Here is a 27,846-nt window from a genome sequence, read left to right on the forward strand (position 1 = left end):
CCTCCATGCTCCAGACCCACCCACCCCCCCCCCCAACTCCCCAGGGAAGAGTGTTTCCATGCTCTATTTTTCCCAAGCAGATAATTTTTCTCCTCTCCACCAGCGGGTGGGGGCCCTGCTGGACCCAAGCAGGGGGCACCCAGGGGCAGTGACGGGAATGTCACACACAGGAGCATCACGTGTCACACACATCCAGAGCACAACGGGATCAGGACACACACACACACACACAGCCCCAGCCCTCCTGCTGCAGGGTTGGGGGGGTGTGGGGTGTCTCGGTGCCCATGGGGACCCCCCCAGAGCTGAACCACGGGGATGCAGCAGATCCCGAATCCTTCCCCATCCCACTTTGGCACCGCAGCATCCCACCGGCTCGCAAGTTTGCAGCGGCGCAGGGGAAACGTCCCCGTCTGCATCACAGCGGCACCCATGGGTGTCAACCGCAGACAGTGGGGTGGGGGGTGGGGGGGGGGGGGAGAGGACAGGACACACACAGCACCCAGCCCCGAGAGCTAAAATAATCCCCGCAAAACAAAGATAAAACCAGAGTTCTCTAGAGAGAACCCAGAATCTGGTTTGGGGCTGGGGAAAAAATAAAGAGGGTGGAAAAGGGTTCAAGTGCTCCCAGTGCTGGGAAGGGGGTGAGGATGGAGGCGGGGGGGGGTGGGGGGGGGCCCGGACCCCGGACACGCACAACCAGGGGGGGACGATGGCAGCAGGAGGAGGGTGCCTGGAGCCCGGACACGCACAACCGGGGGTGCTGGTGGTGGGATGGCACATCCTACTCTCCAGCCGTGGAGCCACAGGGCAGGGAGCTGCTTCTCCCAGGGGTCTTTTCCACGGTGCCCTGCGATGGGACAAGCCCCGGGGGATGCCACCGGGCGGGAGACCCGAGAGCTGGAGCCAAGGACAGCCCCGGAGATAGTGGGGGTCTTCTCCCACCCGCTGCCTCCAAACCACTACGGAGCCAGTGGGCACCGCCAGGCACCCTCCGGAGCGGGGAAGGGGTATGGGATGGCAGGAGGTGACCACGCAGCAGCTGTCACCGCGGCCACGCGCTCCCCACGTGTCACAGCACGCCATGGGTTGTCACCGACACCGGGCTGCAGCTACACCCCCCCACCAAGCAAAGCCAGCAGCACCTGCGTCCCGGAGCTCCGGTGGCTCCGAGCACACGGATGCTCCTGCCCTGAGTCACCACGGAAGCGATACCGGGGTGACACCGGGAGCAGGCTCGTGCCACCGCCGCTCCGGGTGCTGAGCTGGCTCCGCGCTGACTCACGGTTTGGGGAAAAAGAGGTGCTTTGGTGCTCCAAGAGGCTCCCCAGGAGGGGACGGATACGGAGAGACGCCAGGAGGCAAATTCCCAGGATGCAGACGGCAGGAATTCCAACCCCGACGGCAGCGAGGAACCGGGGAGCTCAGTGCGCCCCGTCACCGCGCTTTTGGGTGACAGCTCAAGGATGACCTTTGAAGGTGCATTTTAATCACCCCCGGGCAGAGGCTCGTTAATTTTGCCACATTAAGCAACCCTCAGGGGTGCTGCCGTTAACCCCCACCGCTCCGCCCCCGGGGAGGGCATCCCCTCCTGCTCCCGCTGATGGGGAAACTGAGGCACGGAGGCGATGCCCTGACCCACACGACCTACTCCTGGGGTCCGGCTGGCACAGGACAAGGAGGGGGGACACCGGGGGAAGGAGTTAATCCCCCAGGAGAGGGAAGACGGGTGTGCCGAGCCCCGAGCCCCCCGCTGGTGCTGGTCCCAGTGCTTAGTGAGGTACTGGAAAATCACTCCCGATAAGGCGAGGTTAAACAAACACCATCCCAGCCGCCCGGCAGAGCGGGTTTGCCCCCCCTCCCTGCCAAAAATGTAGCAGGAGGCCGTTCCTGGGCCATACCGGGGGGGCAAAATCAGCGTCGGGGCTCAGCCCCGCTGACGCACGGAGCCGAGGGGCGAGCACCAGCCCCTTGGCACCAGCCACGGCCACCCCAGCCAGCAAACCTGGCTGCCACCGCGCTCCGGCACGAGGGCACCCCCAAACCTCACCCTGCCTCCCCCCAAAAACCTGGAGGGGGTCTCACGGAGAAGAGCGGACCGGCCAGCCCTGCAAAGCCCACCGAGGTGCCTCCACGGCGAGGGGAGATGGTCCCAGCCCACGGAGTTTCGGTGGTACCTGCTAGACATTGGTGACACCCCTGCCACCATCCTTCCCCCACTGACACCCCCGCCACCATCCTTCCCCCACTGACACCCCCGCCACCATCCTTCCCCACTCTGCTCCAAAGCACCAGTTTCAGGCTTCGGCTCCCACCAGGACACGCATCGGAGGGGGATTCCCGGGGTCTTTCCCGGCGTCCCCAGCTTCCAGCCCACACCAGGAGTGACCGTCCCCACGGCTACACCGGGGTGACACGGCTGTTTGGGGGGCCAGCGACCCCTTCTCAGGCAGAGCCATCCCGCTGTCCCTGGGGAAGCCTCCCCGGTGGGGACAGAGGGAAGGGGGACGCAGGAGCAAGAGGAAAAACTGCATTATTTATTTTTTTTTTCTTTCCCAGAAAGGGAAAGAAAAAAAAAAAAAAAAAAGTTCTTACAAATAGAGGCAATTCCCAACTTTTTAGGAAACTCAGGAGCTTGGGGCACTGAAGTCACCGACGGGTCCGAGTGCCTGGGAGGGACAGGGTGGTCCCACAAAGCTCCCCGGACACTTGGGGACTCCACTTTTGGGCACTGGACCCCAAATGCAAAAATCCTGGTGACGCAAGGGGTTTCCCGGAGCTCTGGGTTAACGGGGACACCAGAGAGATCCCAAACCTGCCCGGGAACGGCGGCAGGAGCAGAACGACTGGACGGAGCCCCCAAAGTTCCCCCCCACCCCAGCCTCCTGCCAGCCCCGACCCCAGTGGCCACCTCCCACGGCCACCCCCTGCCTCAGTTTCCCTTCATCTCCCGCAGGCAGGACCCCAGCCCGGCTCCCACACACATCCCAGCTCCTGGAGGGCTGGGGACACCCCCAGACCTCCCCATCCAGCCACCCCAATGTCCGGACAGGGCCACCCTGTCCCAGCACCCCCACCCCCCTCCATTGGCCCCCCCCCCCTTATTTTTAGGCTCACTGGCAAGCGAGGAAGAGAGCTGGTTTTTTGCCGTTCCGACACGTCCCTGCGTGTCCCCTCCCTGCGGGGGGGGGGGGGGGGGGGGGGGGAATGGCCCCGGGAGGGACAGGGGGACACCGGTGGTCCCGGGACGGGGGGGGACACCCCCGGGGGGAGGGGGGCTGCAGGGTTGCAGCACCCCATCCCATCCACGGGGGACGATGTAAATCAGGGGGAGCCCGGGCTGCCAAGCCCCCCCCCCCCCCCCATCCCCCCTAAGCCGAGCCCTTACCTCACCGCCCCGCCGGGACCCGCAGCCCCGGTACTCCTCCAGCCCCGCGGGGGGGCACGGCGAGCCGGCCACCAGCATGGCAAGCGGGGGGGTCTAGGCGGCGGGCGCGGCCCAGGGACCACCCCCCCCAAGCCCCCACCCCACCCCGCCCTCCGGGCTGCGGAACGGCCCCGGGGGTCCCCGGCTTCTTCCCGCCCGCCCCCCCCCGGCCTCCAGAACCTTCCCCGCTGCCCCGGCGCCCCGCGCGCCCCCCCCCCCCCCCAACTTTCATAGCGCTGCGGCCGGTGTCGGCCACGCCCCCTCCCCGCTATTGGCCGAAAGGGGGAGGGGGCGTGAACGAGGAGTGCCGTCAGCCAATAGGAAGCGGCGTCGCGGGGATTGCTGGGGGTTGTAGTTCGCCGCGGGCGTGCGGGCCGGGCTGGAGCCCCTGGGCTTGCGGTAGCCACAGCCCGGAGCCCGCGGTGGGGAGCGATGGGGAGTGTTGGGGGGGTCCAGCGGTCTGTGGGCCGAGAGGATGGGCGGGATCCCCCCCCGCACAGCCCCGCTGCGGTGGCAGCTTGTGACACGGGGAGGCGGGGGGGGGACACGGAAAACATGCCCTGGGGCCAAGGGGAAAAGAAACCCGGTGGCAAAGGGGCACTTTTATGGCCAGTGGGTCTTCGTCCAAAATCTCACCTTCTGCCCACAGCCTCTCCCGCGGCTCCGTGTGACCGTGAGCAATCGCTCTGTGTGTGTGTGTGTGTGTGTGTGTGTGTCCGTGTGTGTGTGTCCCTGCCACCCCGCTGTCCCCCGAGGCTCCCGGCTGTGAGTCACCCAGGGGGCAGAAGACACCCCCCCCAAAGGGTCACGTCGCAGAGCATCGCTCCCCTCCCATCCTCCAACACGGCGTCCAGCCCCGCGCCAGCTCCCCTCTGCCTGAGTAACGAACACCAAAGCCCGTGAAAGAAGGTGAAAAAAGGAAAAAAAATTAATTATTAATAATAATAATAATAATAATAACAACAACAACGACCCCAGACGGCAGCGCTGACAACAATCTGGTGCTGCTCAACAGCCCTCACACGGCAAAGTCCAGCGACCGGGAGCCGCTGCACAAACAACTCGGGTTTCGCCTGGCAACAGCCTCCTCCGGTGAAGGGAACGTGGCAGCCAGGTGCCGGCGGCACGGCCAAGGGCCGGCGTGGCCAGTGGCCAGCACGGCCAGTGGCCAACACGCCATGGCCGTGCCCGCAGCGGGCACCAGCCTCTGCGGGGAGGGGGGACGCGGCGGGTTCCAAAATGCCTCCGATGCTCCTTGTCCTTGTCCCCATCCCCACGTGCCGCAGCCGGCAAACACCCCCTGCTATTTTTAGGGGTGTTTTGCAAAGCTCCGCACCCGGGGCACGGGGTCCGGGTGGCCCTGGCCACCCCGAGGTTTGCACTTGTGTCATTTGAGAGGAGCGATTTGGGGTTTTTAATTACAGTTGATCCGAGGCGCCGGAGGTGCCCGCTCCGAGGGGAACCCGTCCCCACACTCCCCCCCGGGGCCAGGGATGCTCTTTGTCACCCCGGTCCAGCTCCATCCCCTGCTCCTTTCACCCCGTCCCCCCCTGCAGGGAGCCCCGGAGCTGCCTTACACGGGGTGGGGGGCAAAAGCCAAGATGCTCCCTGGTCCCCAGCCAGCACCGGGGCTGTGGCTACCGGTGGCCACGAGCTCTGGGTTTCCTTTGGGTGAACACATCAGCCCGGAGAGGAAAAGCTGCCTCTTGCTTTGCAGCAGAGAAGGAAATAAAGCGGGGGGGGGGGGGGGGGGGTTGCATCTGTTCTCCCCTTTCTGCCCCCCCAGAAAGCTCTGGACACGAGGGGGACGGGCTGGGGTGGAGATGGGGACCCACGGGGCGGGGGGGGGGGGAGTGTGCGTCAGCTGGAGGTGCTGCCAAATATTTAATATAAAAATATCCCATCAGAAGACAGCGAGGGCTGTGCCAGGCAGGAGGACATTCACCCCGGAGCCGGCTGCCCGGAGCCTCCAGCTGTCTGGTGGGACTGGAAAGTGCCGTGTCCCCTGTCTCCAGAGCCGGGGCTGAGCCCGGCCGGGCGATCGCCGAGCCGGGGAGCGCACTCGCTCGGCAATAAGGAGCACCACGAGATCCCCCATCTGCTCCACGGCCCCCCCGGCTCAGCCCACCCCAGCCCACGAGAGGTCCTTACCTGCTGGCTCAGCACTTTTCCCGGCCCGTTGGCCACGTTCCTGCCCACGCAGCAGCCGGCTCAGGCTCCCAGCAGCATCTCCCCACGGCCTGGGCAGGAGGAGATGACCTGCCACCACCTCCCAGCTGCCAGGGGCTTGTACCCGCGCTGTGTGCCAGAAACGGGCGATACCAGGCGGTATCTCGACCCCTGGCATCTCTCGGGACCTTTTGTCCCACCAGCCTCACCCAAGAGCACTTAAAAGTCCCACCTTTTGTCCCAATTTGGGCTCATTTTTCAAGGAAACGGGACCGGAGGAGGGTTTCTCCCTGCTGCCTAATTCCCAAGGAGTCACCGGGGCTCGTTACAATATTCATGGGAAAAAGGGGGGCAAAAAGGAGAGGGGAGAGAGGGAACCCCCAGAAGCTGAACCCAAAAAATTTTGGGTTTTTTTCCCCGAAAACACCAATCACGGGGAACACGTGAAGGCTCTAACTAATTAGGGGCTGGCCGTGCCCTAGTTAACGAGACGCTGGCAGCACAGGTCTGGTGCTTCTGTTTAATGGTGCGGGGCAAGAAAAGCTGAGCAGAGGGGCCGGGCCGATTGCTTAAGATACGTCACCTTAGAGCAAACAGCGAGGTTGCCTGGGGACAGCCGTCACCTCGTCCACCCTTCTGGGACTTCACCAGCCCGAACCCTGAGGGCAAAGAGAAGCAGCAGAGACCACGCAGGGACTCTCTGCAGGGTAGGGAGGACGTTCTCTCCCTCTGCTCTGCCCCGGTGAGGTCCCGTCTGGAGCACTGGGACCAGTTCTGGGCTCCCCAGTTCAAGAAGGACAGGGAACTGCTGGAGAGGGTACATCAAGGGGCTACAAAGATGATGAGGGACCTGGAGCATCTCCCTGATGAGGAAAGACTGGAGGACTTGGGTCTTTTTAGTCTGGAGAAGAGAAGACTGAGGGGGGATCTGATCAACGCCTATAAATACTTAAAGGGTGGGTGTCAGGAGGATGGGGCCAGTCTTTTTTCAGTGGTGCCCAGGGACAGGACAAGAGGGAACGGGCACAAACTCGAACATAGGAAGTTCCATCTAAACATGAGGAGGAACTTCTTCACTTTGAGGGTGGCAGAGCCCTGGAACAGGCTGCCCAGAGAGGTGGTGGAGTCTCCTTCTCTGGAGACGTTCAAACCCCTCCTGGACATGTTTCTGTGCGACCTGCTCTGGGTAGACCTTTTGGTGGATCTCCAGAGGTCCCTTCCAACCCCGTATCATTCTGTGATTCTGTGACCTTCTGGGGCATCTGGAGCAGGTACAATCTGCACTGTTGATTAAGCGTTTCCTTTCCTTATGTGTCCGAAGATCAAGGAGATGGGTGGCCACCACGGGCGGTCACCCTCACCTCCCCACTAACAGCCTCCAGTGGGAAAACCCTCTGGCACCCAGCATTGGTGGGTTGGGAGAAGGAATCCCTGACCCTTTGTGGGGTGGAGAAGGGGATTCCTCCAAATTCTTTGGAGCTGTGGAGTTTGGTGGCCCCAATGTGGTCCTCGGCCCTGCAAGGCTCCAATGGGAGTTTCAAGTGCTCATCACCTCGCTCCAGCAGGATTTCTGCACCACAGGGAGATGGATGTGGCTTCAGCAGGATAAAACCATTAGGAATGCTGGTTTGTACTGGTTTGTACAGGTAGAGGATCCTCGGGAGGAAGCAGCCACCCCCGTGTGCTCCAGGAGATGGATACCGGGGCTGCTGGTCCAGCACTGGTAAGGACGGGGGTTACAGCCAAAACACCTTTGGACTCCCGGAGCTCTGGAGATTCCCTTTGGAAGGAGGCAAAGGGCGGCTGAGATTTCTTCATGGAAATCCCGTGAAGATGGGAAAAGCCTTGTGGAAAAGCTCCATCCCGGAGGAGCAGGTCTCCTTGCCTGCGCTCGTATCCCCCCCCTGTCGCAGATGACAGGCAACGCTGAACGTTTCCCACCCCTAAATCCCCACTCACTGTGGGGCCCCCAACCGCCCCCCCAAGAACCTCCTGCTCCCCACGGGCTCTGCAAGGAGCCCATGTCCTTGGCCACCTCCATCCCCATCCCCTTCCCTGCCCAGCCCACCCTGCTGTCCTTCCTCCCCGAGCTCCGCAGCAAGGCTCGTCCCACCTCTCCTCCCTCAGCTACAAAACACACCTTACCAAACCTTAAAAAAAATATTAAGATCCTTAGTGTTTTGGGTTTTTAAAGCCAATTTAAAAGCCTGTTGCCCCCAGGACGCGCCGCCTGAGCCAGCGCTCCCAGAAAGCCCCAGTAATTACTGGGAGGAACGGGAGGGAGCCTGTTTGTGGGTAATTACCGGCGGGTTAAGTGAGTTTATTTCTGCTGTCAGGCTGCAAAACTGCTCATATTCATTCGCCTGCTAAAGTTTCAGGTCCTTGCCAGGGGGCCTGCAAGTTTGGAAAGGAGATATTTATTTAAGTAATTACTTTAAAATAAATAAATAAATAATAAAAAAAAAATTTAATCCTCTCGGTTAGGAGATCTCAAGAAATGCTTCGGGAAAGGTTTTTTTTTTATTGTGCCCTGGAAACCCCAACCACCTCCAGCTCCGGGAACTTTGAGCTTCTGCCTCTTCAGAAGAGATTTCTGCTGGCAGCAGGAAAGGGGCAGCCACACGTCAGCTCACCTGAACCGAGGGGAGCGGGGGGAAAAACACTGCCCAAAAATCTGGAAGTCTCATTTTTGACCTTGATTTCATTCCTAGGAGGTGGCTGAGATCAGTCTGAAATATTTAAGTGTGTTCAGCGACTGTCAAAACCGTATTTTCCTAAAGCTTTGAAACAGAAATAAAGCAATCGGAACCCAAAATAAATAAATAAATAAAAATTTATATACCCTTCAAACATTCCAACTGCTTTAGTTGGAATAAAGTTGGATAATTTAGCTGGGTAAACCGCAGGGAGAAGGAAGCATGTCCTTGCAGATAAAGGCAGGAACGAGCCATTTCTTACCCCAAATCTGGCTGGGAAATGCAAAAAAATATTGCCTGCAAGCGGTTGGAAATCCTCCCCGGGGCAGGGACGGAGTGGCCCGTCGGGGACACGGGAGATGGGAGGGTGAGGATCCGGCTCTCCCCGCTGAGAGAGCCCAGCCCGCGGCACGTCAGCTCTCGTCTGCCTCCCCACCGGCCCCAAACGAGGATAAATTGGGCACGTTCCAGGCTGGGCAGCGTTTGTGCTGCACTCGGCAGAGATAAGCGCGCTGTGAAGGCTGGCACCGTGGCACACGGAGGCAGCCTTGGCCAGGAGAGGTGCCAAGCTCCCCTTCTTTTATAGCAGCCTTCCAACACCTAAAGGGGCTCCAGGAAAGCTGGGGAGGGACTCTGGATCAGGGAGGGGAGCCATAGGATGAGGAGGAAGGGTTTGACACCGAAAGAGGGGAGATGGAGATGAGATCTGGGGAAGAAATTCTTTGCTGTGAGGGTGGTGAGAGCCTGGCCCAGGTTGCCCAGAGAAGCTGTGGCTGCCCCATCCCTGGAGGGGTTCAAGGCCAGGTTGGAGGGGGCTTGGAGCAACCTGGTCTGGTGGGAGGTGTCCCTGCCCAGGGCAGGGGGGTGGAATGAGATGGGCTTTAAGGTCCCTTCCAACCCAAATCATTCTGTGATTCTTACGAGCCCTCCCCGTGGCAGACACAGTGGGCTGCGAGCTTGGGATTCAGGCACCAGCATCTCCTAAGGGTTGGGACCAGGGATGCAGGGTCTCCTTGGAGATGGTCCCCAGGGGTCGGCTCTGGGTCTGGTCTTGTTCAACATATTCATCACTGGCCTGTCTGAGGGGACAGAGTGGCCCCTGGACTAGTTTGCCGATGACAAAACCGGGAGGAGCGGCTGACACAGCAGAAGGCTGTGCCACCATCCAGCGAGACCTTCAGCCAGGAGGAACCTCATGAAATTCAACAAAGGGTCCTGCACCTGGGGAGGAATAACCCCCTGCACCGGTACAGGTTGGGGTTGAGGTGCTGGGAAGCAGCTCTGCAGAGAGGGACCTGGGAGTCCTGGCAGACAACAAGTTTCCCACGAGCCAGCAATGTGTCCTTGTGGCCAGGAAGGCCAATGATCTCCTGGGGTTGCCAGCAGGTTGAGGGAGGTCATCCTCCCCCTCTGCTCTGCCCTGGTGAGGCCACTGACGGAGCACTGGGTCCAGCTCCAGGTTCCTCAGTTCAAGAAAGACAAGGAACTACTGAAGAGAGTCCAGCGGAGGCTACGAAGATGATGAGGGACTGGAGCATCTATCTGCTGAGGAAAGGCTGAGAGCCCTGCAGCTGTTCAGCCTGGAGAAGAGCAGACTGAGAGCAGACCTCATCAATGCTGATAAATATCTACAGGGCAGGCGGCAAGAGGATGGGGTCAGACTCTTCTCAGTGGTGCCCGGGGACAGGACAAGGGGCAACGGGCACAAACTGGAACATGGGAAATTCCATCTGAACATGAGGAAAAACTTCTTTGAGGGTGCCAGCGCCCTGGAACAGGCTGCCCAGGGAGGGCGTGGAGTCTCCTTCTCTGGAGAGATTCAAAACCCGCCTGGATTTAACTATGAACTTGGGTATTTCGGAACAAGTCTGGTGAGGAGCGGCTGAGGGAGCTGGGGGTGTTCAGCCTGGAGAAAAGGAGGCTGAGGGGAGACCTTCTCGCTCTCTCCAACTCCTTGAAAGGAGGGTGTAGCCAGGGGGGTTTGGTCTCTTCTCCCAAGGAACAGGTGACGGGACAAGAGGAAACGGCCTCAAGTTGCACCAAGAGAGGTTTAGATCGGACATTGGGAGAAATTTCTTCCCCAAAGGGGTTCTCAAGCCTTGGAAGAGGCTGCCCAGGGCAGGGGTGGAGTCACCATCCCTGAAGGGATTTAAAAGCCGGGCAGACGTGGTGCTGAGGGACATGGGTTAGTGGTGGCTTTGGCAGCGTGAGGTTGATGGTTGGACTCGATGATCTGAAAGGTCCCTTCCAACCTCGACCATTCTATGGTTCTATGCATGTCACAACTAACGATTCCCAGAAAACGGCCATTTCCTGTGTGTAACTCCAGGCTTTGAAAAAAGACACTATGGAAAACTTATTTTGAACTGGAAAAGCCATTGGGGTGTTTCACCAGAGCCAGGGGTTGGCTCTTCCCACCCCGTGCTCCAGGCAGGGCTCTGGGAACAGACATTCAAGGACTCGGCAGGTCCCCTACCCCGTGCCAGGGGAAAGCAGCGGGACATCACCGCAGGGGACAGCACGAGGACGGCACAAGCCCCACAAGGACTGGGGCGTTTCCAAACGGAAACCTCCAGAGAGAGATTTTTTCACAACCAAATTTCACCTGGAAAATTAGAAACTTTAAAATAATAATAATAAATAATAAACCACAAAAAAACCCCCCCAAAAAACTCAAAAATCAAACCTGGTTTTCCTCCAGACTCACGGCTGAGACAAGGGGAAGAGTTCAGAGACACAAACGGTGTTTACTCACCTCGTTTGCGTCTGTGTCTTAATTAAAAGAACCCCCTGATCCTCGTTGTCTTTTTTGTTTCCCACCAAGAACGTTATTTTCCCCCGCCCCGTGCTCTGCCTTCATTCACGCGGTTGGGGCAGAAAGAGAATGGATCCGGTCGGATAGAGCCGGATGGGTCCTGGATGTAACCAAGTAACGAGGATCCTAGCAACAGGCTGGATGGGGAGGATTTAAAGATAGAAACAAAAGTAGGAACGAACCAAACAATAGAAAAACGCCGCCTCCTTCCCATACGCACCAGAGCCCGAAGCAGCACGACCGACGCTTCGACCAGGCAGCCACCAGCAGGAGATAAACCAGTTCCAGGCGGGGAAAGGATGCTTTGGTTGCTGTTTTTGGGTTTTTCTTTAAGGCAAACAGAAAGCATCAGACACAAATGAGGATTATTTTTTTTTTTTTTTTTTTAAAACACTTTTACAGTTGTCAGAGTTTTGTACAAATCAAAGCGTCCCTTTTAAAATCTCCATTATTACAAACATACAAAGAAATGATGTTATTACTACAAATCATCGGCTACTCAACTGCATGATCAATTTGGCACAATTAAAAAAAAAAAAAACCAAACAACCCATAATAGTATACACAGGGCCTTCCTCCCTCGAATTATTTCTGTATCTCGAGGGAAGGGAAAAAGCAAAGCCCCCATTTAAAAAACAAAAAATCCCGTCGACGCACCTCATTTTCTAAAAACGTGTGAAGTATAAAATTAGGTGAGTATTTTCCCGCTGTCACACCCCGGCAAAGTGTAACAACTTTTTTTTTTTTCTTTTTTTTTTTTTTTTTAATTTTTTTCACATCAGAAGTCTCTTAAAAAAAAGAAAAAAAAAAAAAAAGAAGAACAACAAAAAAAAAACCCCCACATGGCAGAGTGTCTGATGCTGCAGTGTGCTCCTTCCATGCCGGAAGCCAACATCATCAAAAAAAAAAAGTGCCTTTGAATAAAGTCATCTTTAGTAACAAAAAAAAAAAAAAAAAAGGATGAAAAAAAAAAAAATATATATATAAAAAAATCACAATCTCTAGTTAAAAGCTTAATAAAAACCCTGACAGAGCAGCCGGCCCGGCATCAAAAAAGATGATTTCTCCTCTCGCTCCCTACTGTCAGCGCCGCTCCAAAGGTTTTCTCTCCTACTCCTGCACCCCGAGGGTCTCCAAACCCCGAGCTCTTTCCGCCCCCCGCCCCAGGGGAGCTGGGTGCGGGGCTGGTGAGGAGCTGAGCCGTGCTTTCCCCTCCACACTGGCCAAGTGCTTTTTAATCCACACACACACACACCCCCCCAAACCCCAGGAGAGCGAGCCTGGGGAGCTGGAGGGGTCTGTGGTCTCTGTGCTGTTTCCCAGAAGCAAATCCCTGTTACAGGGAACTTCCGTAGCCCTTTTATTCTGCTGGTTTTTAATCAGCAGTGAGAAATGTCCCTGGAGAGCCCCAAAAATCACTCCCTGGCTTGAGTCGCTGCCTGAGTAAAGCGCTTTCCTGGTATCAACCCGGCCCCCACTTCTGCATCGGGAAGGGAGCTATGGGGCAGGAAAAGGGGGAGAAGGGGGCGAGCTCCATCCAGAGGCTGAGGGAAGCAGAGGGAACATCCCAGCCTCAAAACTCTCCTCCTGTAAAGAAACGGAGTAAGAGAGGCTCGATCACACCACGCTGCAGAAGCCATCAAAGCCTCAGAGGTCACCGAGTAACCAGGGCACGGGGTGGGGAGCGCAGGATATGGGGTGAAATTTGGGTCCGTATCGTTACACTCTGGCTTCCAACCCAAAAGCTATCAGAACAAAACAAGAAAACACAAAGCCAGGCAGTTCGGTTTGCCAAGCTGACATGGAAAAGGAGGGGAAAAAAAAAAAAAGAAACAAAACAAAACAAAAAAATCTTCCAAGATAAATACGTAGCCCCCATTTTGGAAGCATCTTCAAAAAGCTGGATCAACCGTTCTCAGCAGTGGCACAACCTCCCAGTAACATCTGTTGGGCTGGTGATTTATCGGCTTCCTTTTGAAGAGGGAACAGTTCAAGGGGAAAAAAAAAAAAAAGAAAAAGAAAAAAAACCACCCACAAATCAAGCTCCCACCGCCCGCAGCTCCCGACTGATCTGCGTAAGGACTGGCCACGGCCGCTGCCTCCCAGCAGCAGGTTGGGAACCAGTAAGAAGTCTCGAATGCAGCAGGTTCCCGTTTGTTAACGGAAAGGGTTGGCAGTGGTAGTCACTGGTTAGGAAAAAAACTTCCAGAAAGCAGTACTTCAAGGGTTGGGGTTTGTTTTGTTTGTTTGTTTTTTTTTTCCGGATGGCTTGGGACCTCTCCCCATGGATCACCGTGGGACGGAGACGGAAACCAGCCACGCTCAAGCGTTCTGTCGAAAGGCAACACACCCCAGGCGTCTCCATCCAGTTCACGGCAGCGGGACAGTGACAACACCGAGGTTTTGGCTTCCAGCGATGGGGCAGGTCTCTCCCAGACTCCTTGGCTAACGCTGGGGAAAGCTCCCAGATTTGGGGTGGAGAGGTTTGGTTTTAAGGGGAGGTTATTGCTCCCGACTTCTCAGGCTTTTTGCCCTTGGACAGGGCAGCTGCTTGCTTCAGGAGTTCTCTGTTCTTGGCCTGGAAACACAGTGAAAATGGGGATTTAATGGCACGGATCATCACCGGTTCCCTAGAGTTGCCTGGACAGGAGCTGTGGCATCCTCTGTGCAGGTGAAAAAAGGAGGTAGAAGTTACCGTGCAGCATCACAGCACGAGCTCGAGTCCTCCATCTCATCTCTAACCACCCAGAAAGGGCTCTGCCCGTCCCTTCCCCCTCATGTCCCCCCCTGCTGTAACTGAGAAGTGGCCTGAAAAGTTAACAGCTTCCACCCTGAAAGGTGACAAATGCGCAAGTCGCGGTAAAGCAGCCAAGGACACTCGCCAAGGTCAGGGGGACTGGCTTCCCTGCCTTCCCCTCTCACCAGCCACCCTGCATCCACAGCGGGAGGGACCGAAGCCCCCATCCTGACTCGTTTTCGAGAGTTAAAGGCCAATTTCCCCCAGTCCACACTCTCATTTCTATCAAAGAAGCGGGGTGGAGAAGCTGACGGTTCCCCAGCTTTGCTTCATCCTTGGTTTCGTCACGTCACCGATGTTTTATCCGGATTTAGCGCTGTGCTGACCCTGCCTCCCTACTAGAAACCTTCTGGAACCCATCAGAGCTTTCAGTCTTTCTGATTTACACCGAATTGAAAATCACAGCAACTTAGGAAGAAGGCTCTCTAGCCCCTTTTACCAAACTTCTGAGCTCACTCTCCTCTAGCCCATGCAGTAAATCATGCCATAGCAGTAGGAGAAGGGGTAGAACCCGTGTGAAACCAGATACAGGTCTTCTGCACTGGTTTCCAGTGAATGCATGAATATGCAAAGGGTTACTAGAGGAATTAAACCCTCTGCTCCAGTGCTGCATGCAGTAAAGCTGCTTCTTTTACCTCCTGCAGACTGGAAGAATACAAGCACCATGAAAAGACAACAAAAAATAATAAAAACCGAGAGCACGTTCAAAAAGCGAACCATACGGATGCTTTAAGGCACCTACAATATACCGAGAGGGTTTGAACTTTTATTTTGGAAGCAGCGAAGGAAGTTTCCAGAGCCTCAGTCAACAGCAGCTAGAGTAAAACATTCGGACACCGGAGGGGAGGAGGAGTTCAGGGCAGTCCCAGTCCCAGCACAGACATCAAACCCCTCTCCGCCCAGGAGGGGTGGGTGGCTGCAGGCAAAGCTGCTCCTGGAGCTGCTGCTTCCCCCTTCTGTTCGGAACTGAGCAAGATTAAGGCTGTTGGAAGGTGCCCGACAGCTTTTAAGTCCTCCTCGAGCTACAGCAAAGGCAGCAGCAGGGTATCCTGTTCCCACGCACACCGTGGAAACAGCGTGCCCTGCCTTAAACCACTGCAAAGAGTGGTGGTGGTGGGGGTCATCCCCCACGCAGCCAGGGCTGTCAAAGCAACCCAAAAGCTGTGGTTTGCGCTAATGGAAAATTGTCTATTCAAAACCAGAGTAAACACCAACTCATTTCTTTGCAGGCCACCCAAAGCTCTGAGATAGAAACAGCTCTGGGCTGCCACAGGCGGCGCGGGAATCAATAAAGCAGAACAGAGACAGAAGGCTCTGGCTGTCACCAGCGCCTCAAACGCAAGCCACCAGTGCCTCCCAGCTCACGAGGAGCGGGAGGCGCAGCCAGCCCTCGGCACAACCACATGCAGCTATTCCAACCTTCAGACAGGCTTAAAAACGTGCTTTGTGAAGGGGATCTCACAGGCATCAGCTTTCTGATGGCAGCTGAACTCTCCAAAACCTGTCCTTCGTTCTGATGATTAACTGGGGTGTGTGCTGATGGAGGAGGGGCTGTTTTCTCAGGGGGAATATAAGCCTTTTGTCTTATCCCCTCCCATTTCTCATGGCTAAAGCTTTATAGCATTATAAACCCCAGAGTAATTAAAGGGTGCAAAGTTCATTTCTCTGTCTGATTTCTTCCCTGTAACCAGCTCCCCTTTGACCCGATCTGTCGGTGGCTCAGAGTGTATTCATGCAGATAGTCTGCCTGGTGTTTCCATGGCCATGACAAAAATCCTGCTCTCCCTGTTCCCTCCAGCTCAGGGACTCCTTTATTTATTTGGACTAGAGAGATCCAGCGCTAAAGGAACTGCCAATTTAAGCTTTGTTCTCTCTGGTTACTGGTCACATAAATCACATTAAGAGCTACATGGTGCAGGGAGCTGACAAAGGTTCTGGAGAAACAGGTTCAAACCTGATTTTGGCAATAGGTAAAATGAGTTTGATGGTTCCTGTCTAGTCCTTAGGGGACACAACACAGAGCTTTACGATACGGTGAGTCTGAGTAGAGTAGAGAGCAGCAAGGAGGATATAAATAGGGGTTATGATGCACCACAGCCTGGTAGAGAGGCTGCAGACAGGGCTGAGAAGCGTCAGCAGAGCTGTGCGTGCAGCAGCTCACAGGGTGGTGTGATCAGGAGTGTCCTCGGTCACTCCTGGGTAACAGCACAGCTCAGCAAATTAAAAGAAAAATGCCATCACCTGTAACTGCTCCATGACCTCCTTGTGTGTCTTCTCCATTTGGTTCATCTTTGCCCTCATTTGCGACTCCTGGTACTGCAGGTCAGCTTTCAGCTCTGTGATCTGCAGATAAACCAGTAAGGAGCAAGTGAGCTGGAAGAAGAAATGAATGCCTTGACCCCAGGCACACCTTGCCACAGAAAACGCCTCTGCAGAGGTTGCGTGAGACTGGATGAGTTCAGAAACGTGCTGGGGTGGGCAGGGGGAGCGCAGTGAGACCAGAACCGTACCACTGGGCAGCACAGAGAAGCAGGAGCAGCCAGGGCTGTCTCTCTGCACAGAGCAGCATGGTTTTCTCTCAGTCTTGCCCCCACACGGAGGTCTCCGAGACAGCGGTCAGAAAATGACCCTTTATGAAATGAGATCTCCTGGGTGGGTCCAAAACCCCTCTTTAATTTTGGAAAGGAGGCAGCCTGGAAACAGCCAGAAACTCTCTTGCTCGCTCCGAGATAAAAAGCCAGGCTCTGCTGGAGTGGGATCTGGGTGAATAAGTCAGCAGGATGTGGGGGGAAGCAAGCCAAGGGCTGTACCTTCTTCTCCTTCTCCAAAATCATCTGATCTTTCTGGTGCAGCATCTTTTTTAAAGTAGCCACTTCCTCCTTCAGCTGGGCAATGATAACAAAGTGGTCAGTGCCAGGAGAGTCCAGGGCGAGGTCCGGAGAAAAACTGCAACAAAGAAGAGGGAAAGACTCTCATCACGACCCCTTCATCATGACTCAATGAAGTTGAGGCAGGGAAACTCCCACAGATGGCACTGGAAGGAGAACGGGAATCATTTTCTGGCACACGTTGTGTCCTCCAAACACTCCTCGAATGCGGGTGTTACCTGTTTCCCCGCCCTGGGTGCCACGTGGAATTTGGGAAATGCACGGTATGACAACAGGCAACAGGGATTACGTGTGATGTATGGAGTTGTATTATTGCACGATCAGCAGGGACATGGGACGAGTGACATCGGTCGGTGTTTGCAGCAACCATTCAAACAGAAAGGACCCCTTTTCCAACCCAAGAGTTGGGGACAGCAATCAGAGAGCTAATGAAACTGTGCAACCACTTAGGAACCCTCTTTGCTCACAGGCAGCCCTTGGATGTACAGCAAAATTTTTCACTAAATATAAACAAACGTTCTGGCAAGGAAGGAACATGAAAGAGAAACAAATAACCTCAAGTTAAACAAACAAAGCAAAGGGAGATACCTAAATTAAAGTCAGCACTGTCCTTGGCAGGGAAAAGGGGGCAAAAAGACACGCTGGACTTTCGTATTTTGATTCCACCATGATACAGCAATTTAGGAAGAAGTTTTATCACCGCTTCAGAGCAGGAAAGACTCTCTCCAGAAGACAGAGAAACGGCCAAACGCATCACTTGTGCGCCACCAGGTTCTCTAAACCAAAGCAATCGGCTGAAAACTTATCTGGACGAGTCACTTCTGCGCTGGTGGTTCACAAACGTCCCTACGAGATACCCAGCGAACCGGGCAGCCACGCAGAGTCTTGCACTACAGGAATATTTCAGATCGTAAGATACGATAAGCTGCAGCCACAGGCCCAGGGGCCTCACCTGATCTTTGCCTGCCTTCTGTTCCTCACCGCTGTAATGGTTAAACCTGATTTTTATCTCTTGGTTAAACCTGATTTTTATCTCTTGGTGCTAAAAGGGCAGCACACTCCCAGCCACACACACCTGAAATTGCCGTATAAAAATTTAACAGTAATAAGACAACAAAGCTTCACCTAGAAGATTACTTCAAGTCTGGCCTTTATCAGACAGCACTGCTGCTATAAAGATAAATAGCCAGGGTTACCTAAAGCCTGACATTTTAAAGTCTCCAGAGTAGGTCAATACATGTCCTAAAGCCTGCATTCAGCAGGTCTGAACCCGAACTGCTGCCTCTCTCAAGGTGGTGGCCACCTCCGTGCTTCCAGTCCCCCCCCAGCACACTGAGGCAGAGAGTACCGGTCTCCTCTTGTGCCTGGAAATAATCCATTTTCTAATTAAAAGCCCAGTCTGCATCGTTTGGACTGGTTAGCAAGGATGTGGCAGAAAAAAAGGCTCTTTTCACCACTGTGCTGGGGAATCTACAGAGGGAAACTAAGCAGGAGCAGCTTTGCAGATCTGAAAGTCAGAGGACAGTCCCTGCGGCACCAGGAGAGAAAGCTTGGCAAAGGAAAACTGGAAACGGAGGGTCTGGAGGAGGCAGCCCGGGGTGGAAGAGTCCTTCATGGTTAAAACGTGCTGACAGCAGAGCCCACACCATCGGATGTGGCAGGTCCCTGGGTACACCCAGATCTAGCGCTGTGCTTGTCACGCTGGGCAGCTCTCGAGCGCAGCAGAGGTTCATACACATACACAGAGAATATGGAATATCTCCATTTTAAACCCGTTCCCGAGTACAGTTTCCCCAAGCGGAGGCTGTGCAAGATGATGGTGGGTGCTCCAGCACCTTTCTGTGTGCAAGCATGTTACCAACAGCAGCTTTAATTTCCCACTTAGTGCAAATATGCTGGGGAGGAGAGAAAGAAAGGAAAAAAAAAAAAAAAGCAGCCTCCACAGAGAAAAAAAGCCTTCCTCACCGATTCCCTCTGGCTAAAAACAAACTCCTGCTTACACCATTCCTTTGCCCGGGCAAGCTTCCCTTCTGCCATATCCTAGGGGGATAAAGACTGCTGGGAGATGCTCACATTTCCCCAAGCAGCTCCAGCAGAAATAATTCCCTTCCTCGGCACCTCCTGTTGCAGAGCACACTGTGGAGCTGGGGAGGTGAGAGCCGGCCCTGCCACCCAGCGGGGAGAAGGGACAGGAGGGCCACCAGCCTTCCACAGAGCCACTCTCACACTCAGCAGAGCCGGTAGCCAGCCCCAGGGCTTCAAGGACCATCTCCTGCCTGGGGTCTGCACCCACAAGTGGGTAACGGCAGGCTCAGGGTGCCCAGGCATCCCCTCCTGTCAAGTACCTGAGCACAGGCAGGTATTTTCCTGTCCAGTTGCTGCAAAATGCACCCTCAAATGTGTCAAGGTGCTAATTAAAGAAGCAGAATTCCTTCCCCCCCCGCCTTTTTTTTTTGTTTTGAATGACTGACAAGTTAGTAATGAAAGGTTTCTCTGCCTTAAACCCCGCCTGAGACTCCAAAATCAGAAGGAAAACTGCCAAATACAAGTTGCTCCATTCCTTTAACAAACATTAAGAATTAAAACAACCAACCAAACAAAAACATTTCCTCTACCAATAAACTCCATACCCAGGATCCTAACCCCTTGGGATAGGTCAGGGGGACACGTGCTTTGGACAGCCTAAAATGCCTGCCTCTAATTAAAGTGAATTGATAAGCTCCTGTTGCTTTCAGTGGAGACAGAGGGAAAAAAATGGAGCTCTTCCAAAGACACCTGCCTCTATCGAGTGGAAAAGACACCAAAATGACTGCCTTAAACTCCACACCTCTTAAATGGCTGAAATCAGGCAAAATGAATTCCAAACTTGAAGATTTTGCTATTCAATCAGGCTAGCATAGAGAGGGAGAGACCAGGCTGACCCAACCAGCATCCAAGTCTCACCTTAGACAAAAATATCCCCCCATGTGCAAAAATCCATCCAGGCCGACAGGAACCAGGGCCTGAACTTAAGCTTCCTCTGACACCACCAAGAGCAGATGCAGCTCAGCACAAGCCCCAGTGCTTTAAGTGTATGCTAAGGCGTTTCTATGTAAATTATAATCTTTTTACTAAACAAACTTTGCTGCTCAGCATCCTCCAGCATCACTGCTCTCCCCCCAGCCAGCTTGGTCCGCAGCGCTCATCATCGCCTGGTGTTAAAAGCACAATTTAGCACCTTGTCTATAATCACAGGAGAAGGGACTGCAGCGTGTGGATCCGCAGAGTCTGAAACGCAAAAACCCTTCTGGCAGCGTCTGCACAAGACGATGAGGGCACCAAACCCTGCCCGAATCAGGATCAGCACAGCACCATAGGCTGGAGGTGACACCGGGGGGGGGCGGGGGTCACACAGGCACGGGCAGGCCAGGACAGCAGGATTAGTAGGGCAAGGTCTGCTGCAAGATGTTCTGAGAGTTACAGCAGGGGAAAGCTGCTCCATGTGCAGCAGGGACAGCGCTGTTAGCTCCTCACAGGGCTCACCCAGCACGAACCATTCAATGTCACCCATTAAATGACCTTGGAAATCGCTCAGTCCCTATATCACAGCCATAGGTAGCAACATCCACTCCAAAATATGTGAAAAAATACACACAGAGGGAATTCACTAAGACCCAGTAAAGGAATTTCTGTTGTATCTGCAAAGGAGCAACAAGTTCAGATAAGCTGGACCTTGCTAGAGATGTTGCCAAAGTCAACTGAGCTCAAGTGTGCCCACATTTTGTCCAGCTGAAGGCTGCATCAGAAGTTTGGCTACAGCCCGTGGCCAAGACACGCCGTGCAGAAAGCTGTGACTGATCTCAGCAACAGAGAGGTGCTGGGCGTGTGTCACCCCACCACAGAGTACGCTGCTGCCAAAAACATCCCTGCGCTGCCGCAGACCCTGACTCCACGCTCAGGCTCTGACCCAGACTCCAGGCTGACTCCAGGGGGGGGACAATCTTACAGAAAATCCTGCAAGAGGGGAGGGTTTTGGGGGGTATCATCCTCACCAAAACCAACCCCAGCAACTCCAAAAACACACTTAATGAACCATCGTTATTATTCCTCTCAAGAAACGCAGCCATGGGTCTATTTAAGGCAGCTGCAGCTTGTCTTTTCTACAGCACGTCGCTGGAGCTCTTCAGTAGATGCTAAAATTACACACAGTTTGTTACTGGGATTCATCAAAAAAAGTCTGTGGCGAGGACCACAGCCTTGGCAGGAGCCAGACCGACAACATCTGACACGAGCAAAAGGCTTTTGATTCCTTTAATACCTGCTCCTGTTTTACAAACGAACAGCTGAGCAATTGATGCCAGAGCGTGGGACGTTTTGCTTCTTGGAGATTTTCAAGCCAGCAGGGGTGTTACAATGAGTTGTTAGGTCTCAGCTCAGGCTTTAGGGAGCAGATAAAAATACCTGGTGGTATCTTAGAGCCCGGAGAGGAGCTTCAGCAGGAGCCTCTCTAGAGGGAAAGCTGATGGGCTGCACCAGTTCTACCAGAGACCTGTCTCCAGTCTCCCCACTGGCTCCACCACCACTGAAGGCAGGCAGATGAATTCTCTGACCACTCCGTGCTCAGCCACGGCTCCCAAGCCACAGTTAATCCTTAAATTTTCCTAGCTTTTAACTGAAAACACCATTCAGATGATTAATGGTCTTTTAGACCACTCTGTAAGGAATCACTGCCTTATAAAATTATTTAAGTTCTATTTCCCATCGTAGCATTTCACACATTAACATTGACAAGGTGTCAATAGTATCTACAGGAAAGATGCGATCTGCAATCTCAAAGAAAAGACATTCAAGGCAGGTAGCGATTAATTAATTACCAGTGGCTTTAACAGACCCTTTGGCACTAACGAGCCTATGCTCTGCTCCATGCTCCCAATTCACTGCTGTTTGGAAAGAGATCCATCCAGAAGGACAGTTTCCATGTAGGAGGCAGTTCCCAGGGAGGGAGGGAGGGAGGGAGGGCAAGAGGGGAGAAAACAACTGGTGATCTCACTTCAGGATGTCAGTGCCGTGAGAAACAGGACAATGGTGGGCACCGAGACTCTGTTGGGAAGCAGCCCACTGCGCCAACGTGGACGGGGCACTCTGGATAGGGGGACAAAGCATCTCGGGAGAGGAAGGAACGCTGAGAATCAGAGAGGAAAGGCAGGAATGAAAATATGCATGTACAAGACTGTAAAAAAAAAATAAAAAAATCCATCTCAATCTCCTGTTTCTGCTACTGCCTCCCATTCTGCTGTACACCCAGCTGGCATCAACATAATCCAGCACAAACTGTGACAGCAGAATAGGATCGGATGCTTTCGAGCAAAGCTGTTTGATTGCTTGTCCCTCCCCCCGAAGGCAGGAGGGGAAATGGAAGGTGGGTCTTGATCCTCTCCTCTGAGGCTGTCTCTCTGCAGATCAGCCCTGAAAGCACAAAACCTGCAGCCCTCAACTCTACAGTGCAGCCAACAGCCGCACTCTCTCCCTGGAACAGCAGAGAGAGGATAAAGCTGATCTGGCTGCAGTTTTTCTAACTGTTGGGGAGCTCAGCCAACAAGCAGTTTCTGTTTTAGCAGGTACAGACACTAGGTATTCCTTTCCTCTTCAATCCTATGTCTAAATGCCAAATAACGCTGGCCTGACAGCTTCTGGAAAAGCTGCTAACGCAGCCCCTCAAGGTCCCAAAGCCCAAGATCCCTGCTCTAGGATAAGAGCTTCCTCCTATTTGCACGGAACTCTGTCTTATGAAAACTTAGCAAATAAGACCGCCCACCCGCAATTTCCCCATGTAACAAGGCTCACCTGTCACCATTGGCAGATATGGCATCAAACTTGGCTTTCTTCTTTGGGATTTCATTCTGAATAGAAGAGGTGGATAAGGTTTTCTGGCTAGAAAAATGAGGAAATTGTATGTCAGAACCTGAATGACTTGCAGTCTAAGACAGAGGAGCAGATAAATATTCCCACCCACTTTGAATCTATTCAAACAAGATTTCCTAGCGCAAGGAAGAATGATAAAAAATTCATTCCTTGAAGAGTAGCTGGAGACTAAAAATAAACAGAAAACAATGCATCAGTCAGATCAGTAGGTAGGTGAAGAACTGACACTTAAAATCTACATTTCAATCATTAAATCTTACAAATGCAATTTAAGCTTTAATTGCGCACACGTTCAGGAAGTTGAATCACTAAGAAGCACTGTTGGACTACGAGTTGACTCCGGCGCAGCGGGGTTTGCAAACCAGCAAAGCCTGACTTAGCCGGATCCTCCTGAACTACAGACAACTGCCAAAACCCATCACCAGGGTGCCGAGCCCCCAGGCACTTCTCCCAGTTATTTCAGAAGCGCACCCAGGGAGTGCACAGCACCAGGAACGCTGTTTTCTCACCCTGTGTGAGGGAAAAGCTCCTGCAGGTTACCTGTTATAGTGGCTGCCGCTGCTGAGCCTGCTGTACTGTTCCTTCTCTTGCAGGCTCGACCGGGAAGAGCTGCTCAGGTGTTTGCACTGCTCTTTGGTCTTCTGTAGGACCCGTTTATAGGACAGGGTGCATAACCAGCACAGCAGCTTGCCATCCACCTGGAAGGGGAGAGAATGGAAGGGGGAGAAGTTTTTGGTCTTGCTTCCTGCCCACAAACCAAACTTCGAGAAGACAAGAAGCACCTTCAGGCTCAAACTCACATCCGAACAAGCAGTGACTCAAAAAGGATCCCTTGAGTGCCTGGAAAGGGTAAAAATTGCATCTGGGATGGCTGGTGCAACACAGACAGTACTCATTAATAGCAGCTTATCTATCGTAACGTCAGTCTCTGCCAAGCTTTGCTTACAGACCAACTTATAGCACCCGTTCACCAGGACAGACTACCTCTGGTGGGATTTCTGTCGAAGGTATGTGCCAGGGTAGTCACCAGAGACCAAAACAGGGAGGGGTCTCAGCTTGAGGCGGACCAGCAGGAGGACAGGGATTATCAGCACAGCAGCCCAAAACAACGAGATGTTCATAGCCTGCAGGAAGGAGGCCTTAGAAATACACACCTCCTGAAGAGCACTTACGTTGTTTAAGCACAGGGTGTGCAGAAGCCCATGGAATGGGTTTCCTGATGGAGGTGTGACACTTCCAGCTCCTCAGGCTACGGCACAAATATCTCTCCCCACCCTCTCCCCCAGCAGGCACCTCACCTTTCACTCCTTTGCCAGCCCACCTACCCTTAGGCCAAATTGAAGAGATCTTTCTTGACAGATCTGGCAAAAGAGTAGAGGGGCTCAAAGACTAAACAGCTCCAAAACACAGCTCCCACAGCAAAGCTCAACTCCGGAAAAATACTTTACAACCAAGAGACACCCCCTTTTGAAATGCTGGAGAAGACGCGAAGGAGATGCAGACAATCACTGTCATCAGCCCTTTTACCGTTTTGGCCTCCTTTTACAGAGATACTGACCTTCTTTCTGTCATCCTTGCGGTCAAACGCACACTGCTGCTTGCACTGCTCACAGGAGTGAGGAGGTCCATACTTCTTTTCCGAGTTTGTGCAACGCTGGCACTTGTTTCCAATAAAGGCTGCTATGATGTTGCAGTACTGGCAGGGTTTGGGCTTTAAGAAACAAGAACAACTGATACAGCAGTGCCTTCTAATTACATTAATACATTGCCCTTTCCCCTTCTCCCCATCACTTCAAAACCTTGATTTCCTCCTTCCAAGCTAAGTATTACGCTGATCCAGGAGACACAACTACATTTGGACCCCTGGTCTCCAGCTAAGTGTATTTAGCCGTGGCACCTGGACCATTTATCAAGGGCTATGAAAACTTTAGAAAATGTATAATGCCAAAATAGAAACAATCAAAATTGCTTTTTTCAGGTTTCAGACAAGCAGGAAAGAAAGATCTATCGCTGCTTCCTGCAGCAATCTCAGTTTGTGTAAGCACACTCTTGTTTCTATTGGATATCGAATAGTTCATTTCCTGGCCTCAAATGATGCAGAGCTGCTCTTTTCCACACTAGAAGAAGAGAAAAAGGTAAAAGCTTCACGCTTGAGGGACCCACGTATTATTGATCAGTCATGCTATTACAACAGAGCCGGCCCATAAAACTGCTCTGGGATTCAGCAGGATAAAGACAAGAAAGATGAAAGGAAAAGAGGCTGGTGAGAATGAGCCCTGCTCACTTACCGTTCCGTAGAGCTTCACGTTCTGAGCACACTTCTTGCATATTGTGTTGGTTTTGCTGTTAAAAAGAAGGACAGATCATTCTATTAACATTTCCACTTTTTCCATAAAGAAAATGAAACCTCTGTGGTTAGGATCTCAGTCTCCCCTAGGCTCCATCTCTACTGGCAAGACTATATTCATCTTCACTAGGGACCCAGATATCAAAGTGCATTTCCTGTACCCATCTGGTTGAGGATAATTTGCCAAAAAGTAGTATTAGTAGGAGGTATCTTTTAATTAAGGCATCCCCAGATGACACCAGTTTTTTTTTGTCCTTACAAACACAGGAGTCTGATCAACGGCTAATTGGCAGCAGGCGTGACTCAGCACTGGTGACAGCCCCAGCTCTGGAGAAGGTCCTGTCTGGATGTCGAGGTTAAAGGGGGACAAACGCACCTCTGTCCTGACCAACAAACGCAGGAAAGAACACCCCACACGCTGCCCGCACGCAGCTACTGGGTTTACAAATCCTTCCTCTGTAAGCTACATAATTTGCAAAAATGTAAAAAGGCAAAAACACAGCTAAAGGTAATAATTTTTGGATACCAGAAATCGGGTAGGAGGAAAACTTGTGGGAAGATGCACCAGCATCCTTCACTGGAAGATGCATCTGAGCACGGACAGAAAATAAAAACCAAGCAAAAGGTGCAAATCTAAGGACGGAGGCACATCAACTCGCCCAGCAGAGCTTTGAGGAAGGCCAAAGTTCCCCCCAGTATTCCACAGCAACAATCTGCTAAGGCTCAGTCATCAAAGGCGTGGAAACATTATGGTTCTCTGGGTGCGTCGGTTCTAAAGAAAACATCACCTCCCCAGCTCAGCCAGCATTTACCTTTCCTGCTGGAATTCAGTCCTGCAGTAAGTGCATTTGACAATGGGATGTGCAATCCGGCACTCCTGCAACGACAGAAGCGTTCGGTGAGAGGCAGTGCTTCTCCCGCACACCGTTTCCCAAAAATCCCAGATCGCCCGCTGACCTCCGCTCCCGCCGCATGCGCACACATCCCTCAAACTCCAAACGCTTCCTCCCTGTACACTCATGCTGCTCTTACGACGGCTGAGAGCAGAGGAAGGGCAACAGGAATGGCATGTGTCACAGGTGAGCCAGAAGTAAACTGAGATTCATAACCAGGGCTTATTTGTGCCTGACGCCCACAGACAAGGGTCATGGTGCTCGGACTCACCTCCCAGGGCAGGAACACGGAGTCCCGCCGCAGTTATTCACACCTCTGCCCTCCACACCCTTCCTGTGCCCGCAGTGCCTCCGGCCCCGCTCTCCTCTCACCCCACGCCTCAGAGGTTCCCCTGCGCCTGCCTGCTTTGCCCCATCTGCTTCAGCAATCCCAGGCTGCTGCCCCCCCTCATCCCTGATCTCATTCTTCCTCACCCAAACTGCCCCACCCACCCAGACTGCACCCCAAAACCCACCTCCCTCCCTTTGAGACCTTCCTTAAATGTCCCCCGACCCTCCCAAACACCCCAGCATCCCCCAAATGCCCCAGCCCCCTCCCCTTGCTAACAGCCTCCATCACAAACAGCCCTTCACTTGCCCCCAGGCCTTCTCACATGAACGGTGTCCATCTACCCCCGAATTCCCTCTAGTGGCCCCATAACTCCCTCTCCAACGCCCTCCAAATACCCGCAGCACCCCCAAACAGCCCGCACTGCCCTCAGGTCCCCCCGACAAACAGATCCTACCTAATCGCCCCTCAATACCGCACCCCCCCCCAACAGCCCCCAGGCTCTACCCCATGCCTCCAGCCCCTCAAAACCTCCCAGGTCCCTTTCCCCGTCCCCAACTGCTCACCCCGTACCCTCAGACCCCAAACAACCACCCCGAGGCCCCAGCCTCCCTAGATGCCCTCAGGGCCTCCCCACAAACAGCCCCTTCCCAATTACCCCCAGGCCCTCCAAAAGCCCCTAGCCCCCTCCAACCCCATCAGAGTAGTTCCAAAGAATGTTTATCAATATGGTGATAGGCCCTTTATATATATAAATATATATATAAACCCACCCTCCCTCCCTCACAAACTGTCGGCCTCTCACTCCTCTCAGCCCCCCCCCCCTCAAGCAGGTCCCTCACAGACATGCCCCCCCCACATTCCCCTTCCCCCAAGCGCCCCCGCCGCCGCCCCGAGCCCCGCCGGCCTCCCCGGACCTTGCAGAGTTGCTGGCCCTGGCTGAGCGCCTCGAAAGGGAAGCGCTGGTGGCACTTGGTACAGGCGTAGAGCGCCGCCATCCCGCCGTCCCGCTGACAGGCGCAGCCCAGCCCGCCCCGGCCGCCCGGCTGCACGGCCCCGCCCCCTCCCGCCGCTTTGCCCCCAACCATTGGTCATCCACAGCATCACTCACGCTTCGGCCGCTTCTCATTGGTCAAAGCAGCCGTCATTCATTAGACGGGGGCGGAGCGGGACCGCCTCCTCCCCCCTCCCGGCCCTGTCCCTCCGCGGGCGTTGGGGAAGGGGAAGCGTTGACGTCACGCGCCGGGGCGCTGCGCGGTGACGCAACCGCCCGGCCCGCCCCCTCCGCGTGACGCGACACGGGGGCGCGCGCGGCGCTGGGGAGGTCGCGCGAGATCGCGCAGGGCGGGGAGGGGAAAGGAAGGGAAGGGAGGGGGGGCTGCTGCTGCTGCTGGCCCACAAGGCCTTGCGGGAGGGGACCCGGAAGTGGGGCTGGGCCGGCCCAGGCCTGGCCTGAGGGAAGGGTTTGAGCTGGGTCAGGACCTGGGGAAGGGGCTAGGCCTGGGTTGAGGGACGGGGCTAAGCTGGGCCAGGCCTGGGCTGAGGAAGGGGCCGAGCTGGGCCCAAGTTGAGGGAAGGGACTGAACTG

At 54.3% G+C, this 27,846-nt stretch overlaps 2 protein-coding genes across 4 annotated transcripts in view; both read right to left on the reverse strand.

Annotated features, from left to right (window-relative positions):
- The window catches only part of SESN2 (sestrin 2), a 10,224-nt gene extending 6,761 nt beyond the window's left edge, over positions 1-3,463 (reverse strand). Inside the window, exon 1 of the mRNA XM_074162165.1 lies at positions 3,386-3,463. Within this exon, the coding sequence (XP_074018266.1) occupies positions 3,386-3,463 (78 nt within the window). The remainder of the gene's footprint in view (positions 1-3,385) is intronic.
- An 8,028-nt stretch (positions 3,464-11,491) lies between these two features.
- FAM76A (family with sequence similarity 76 member A) lies at positions 11,492-27,261 on the reverse strand. Of its 3 annotated transcripts, XM_074162183.1 has the most exons (9): positions 27,176-27,261; positions 25,850-25,914; positions 24,979-25,033; positions 24,249-24,401; positions 23,231-23,388; positions 22,613-22,699; positions 16,712-16,847; positions 16,143-16,244; positions 11,492-13,682 (listed from the first exon to the last, which is right to left on the reverse strand). In XM_074162183.1, the coding sequence occupies exons 1-9, from the start codon at positions 27,254-27,256 to the stop codon at positions 13,596-13,598; spliced, it is 924 nt and encodes a 307-aa protein (XP_074018284.1). In that variant the 5' UTR covers positions 27,257-27,261; the 3' UTR covers positions 11,492-13,595. The 3 variants fall into 3 exon arrangements, with proteins under 3 accessions (XP_074018284.1, XP_074018285.1, XP_074018286.1); XM_074162184.1 differs by lacking the exon at positions 22,613-22,699 and having other exon boundaries at positions 13,367-13,682; positions 27,176-27,256; XM_074162185.1 differs by lacking the exons at positions 22,613-22,699; positions 24,249-24,401 and having other exon boundaries at positions 13,367-13,682; positions 27,176-27,256.
- Positions 27,262-27,846: the final 585 nt, after the last annotated feature.

Source organism: Numenius arquata, chromosome 21, assembly GCF_964106895.1.
Source record: "Numenius arquata chromosome 21, bNumArq3.hap1.1, whole genome shotgun sequence".
Classification (NCBI taxonomy): domain Eukaryota; kingdom Metazoa; phylum Chordata; class Aves; order Charadriiformes; family Scolopacidae; genus Numenius; species Numenius arquata.

Bases quoted from the DNA above. Each gene is read 5' to 3' on its own strand.
- FAM76A (XM_074162183.1), bottom strand. From the start codon at position 27,256: ATGGCGGCGCTCTACGCCTGTACCAAGTGCCACCAGCGCTTCCCTTTC. The intron at 24,402-24,978 runs GTAAGTGAGCAG...TGTTTCTTAAAG, and splicing joins ACGTGAAGCTCTACGGAACG to CCCAAACCCTGCCAGTACTG. The intron at 13,683-16,142 runs GTGATGGCATTT...CTGTGTTTCCAG, and splicing joins AGGTCATGGAGCAGTTACAG to GCCAAGAACAGAGAACTCCT.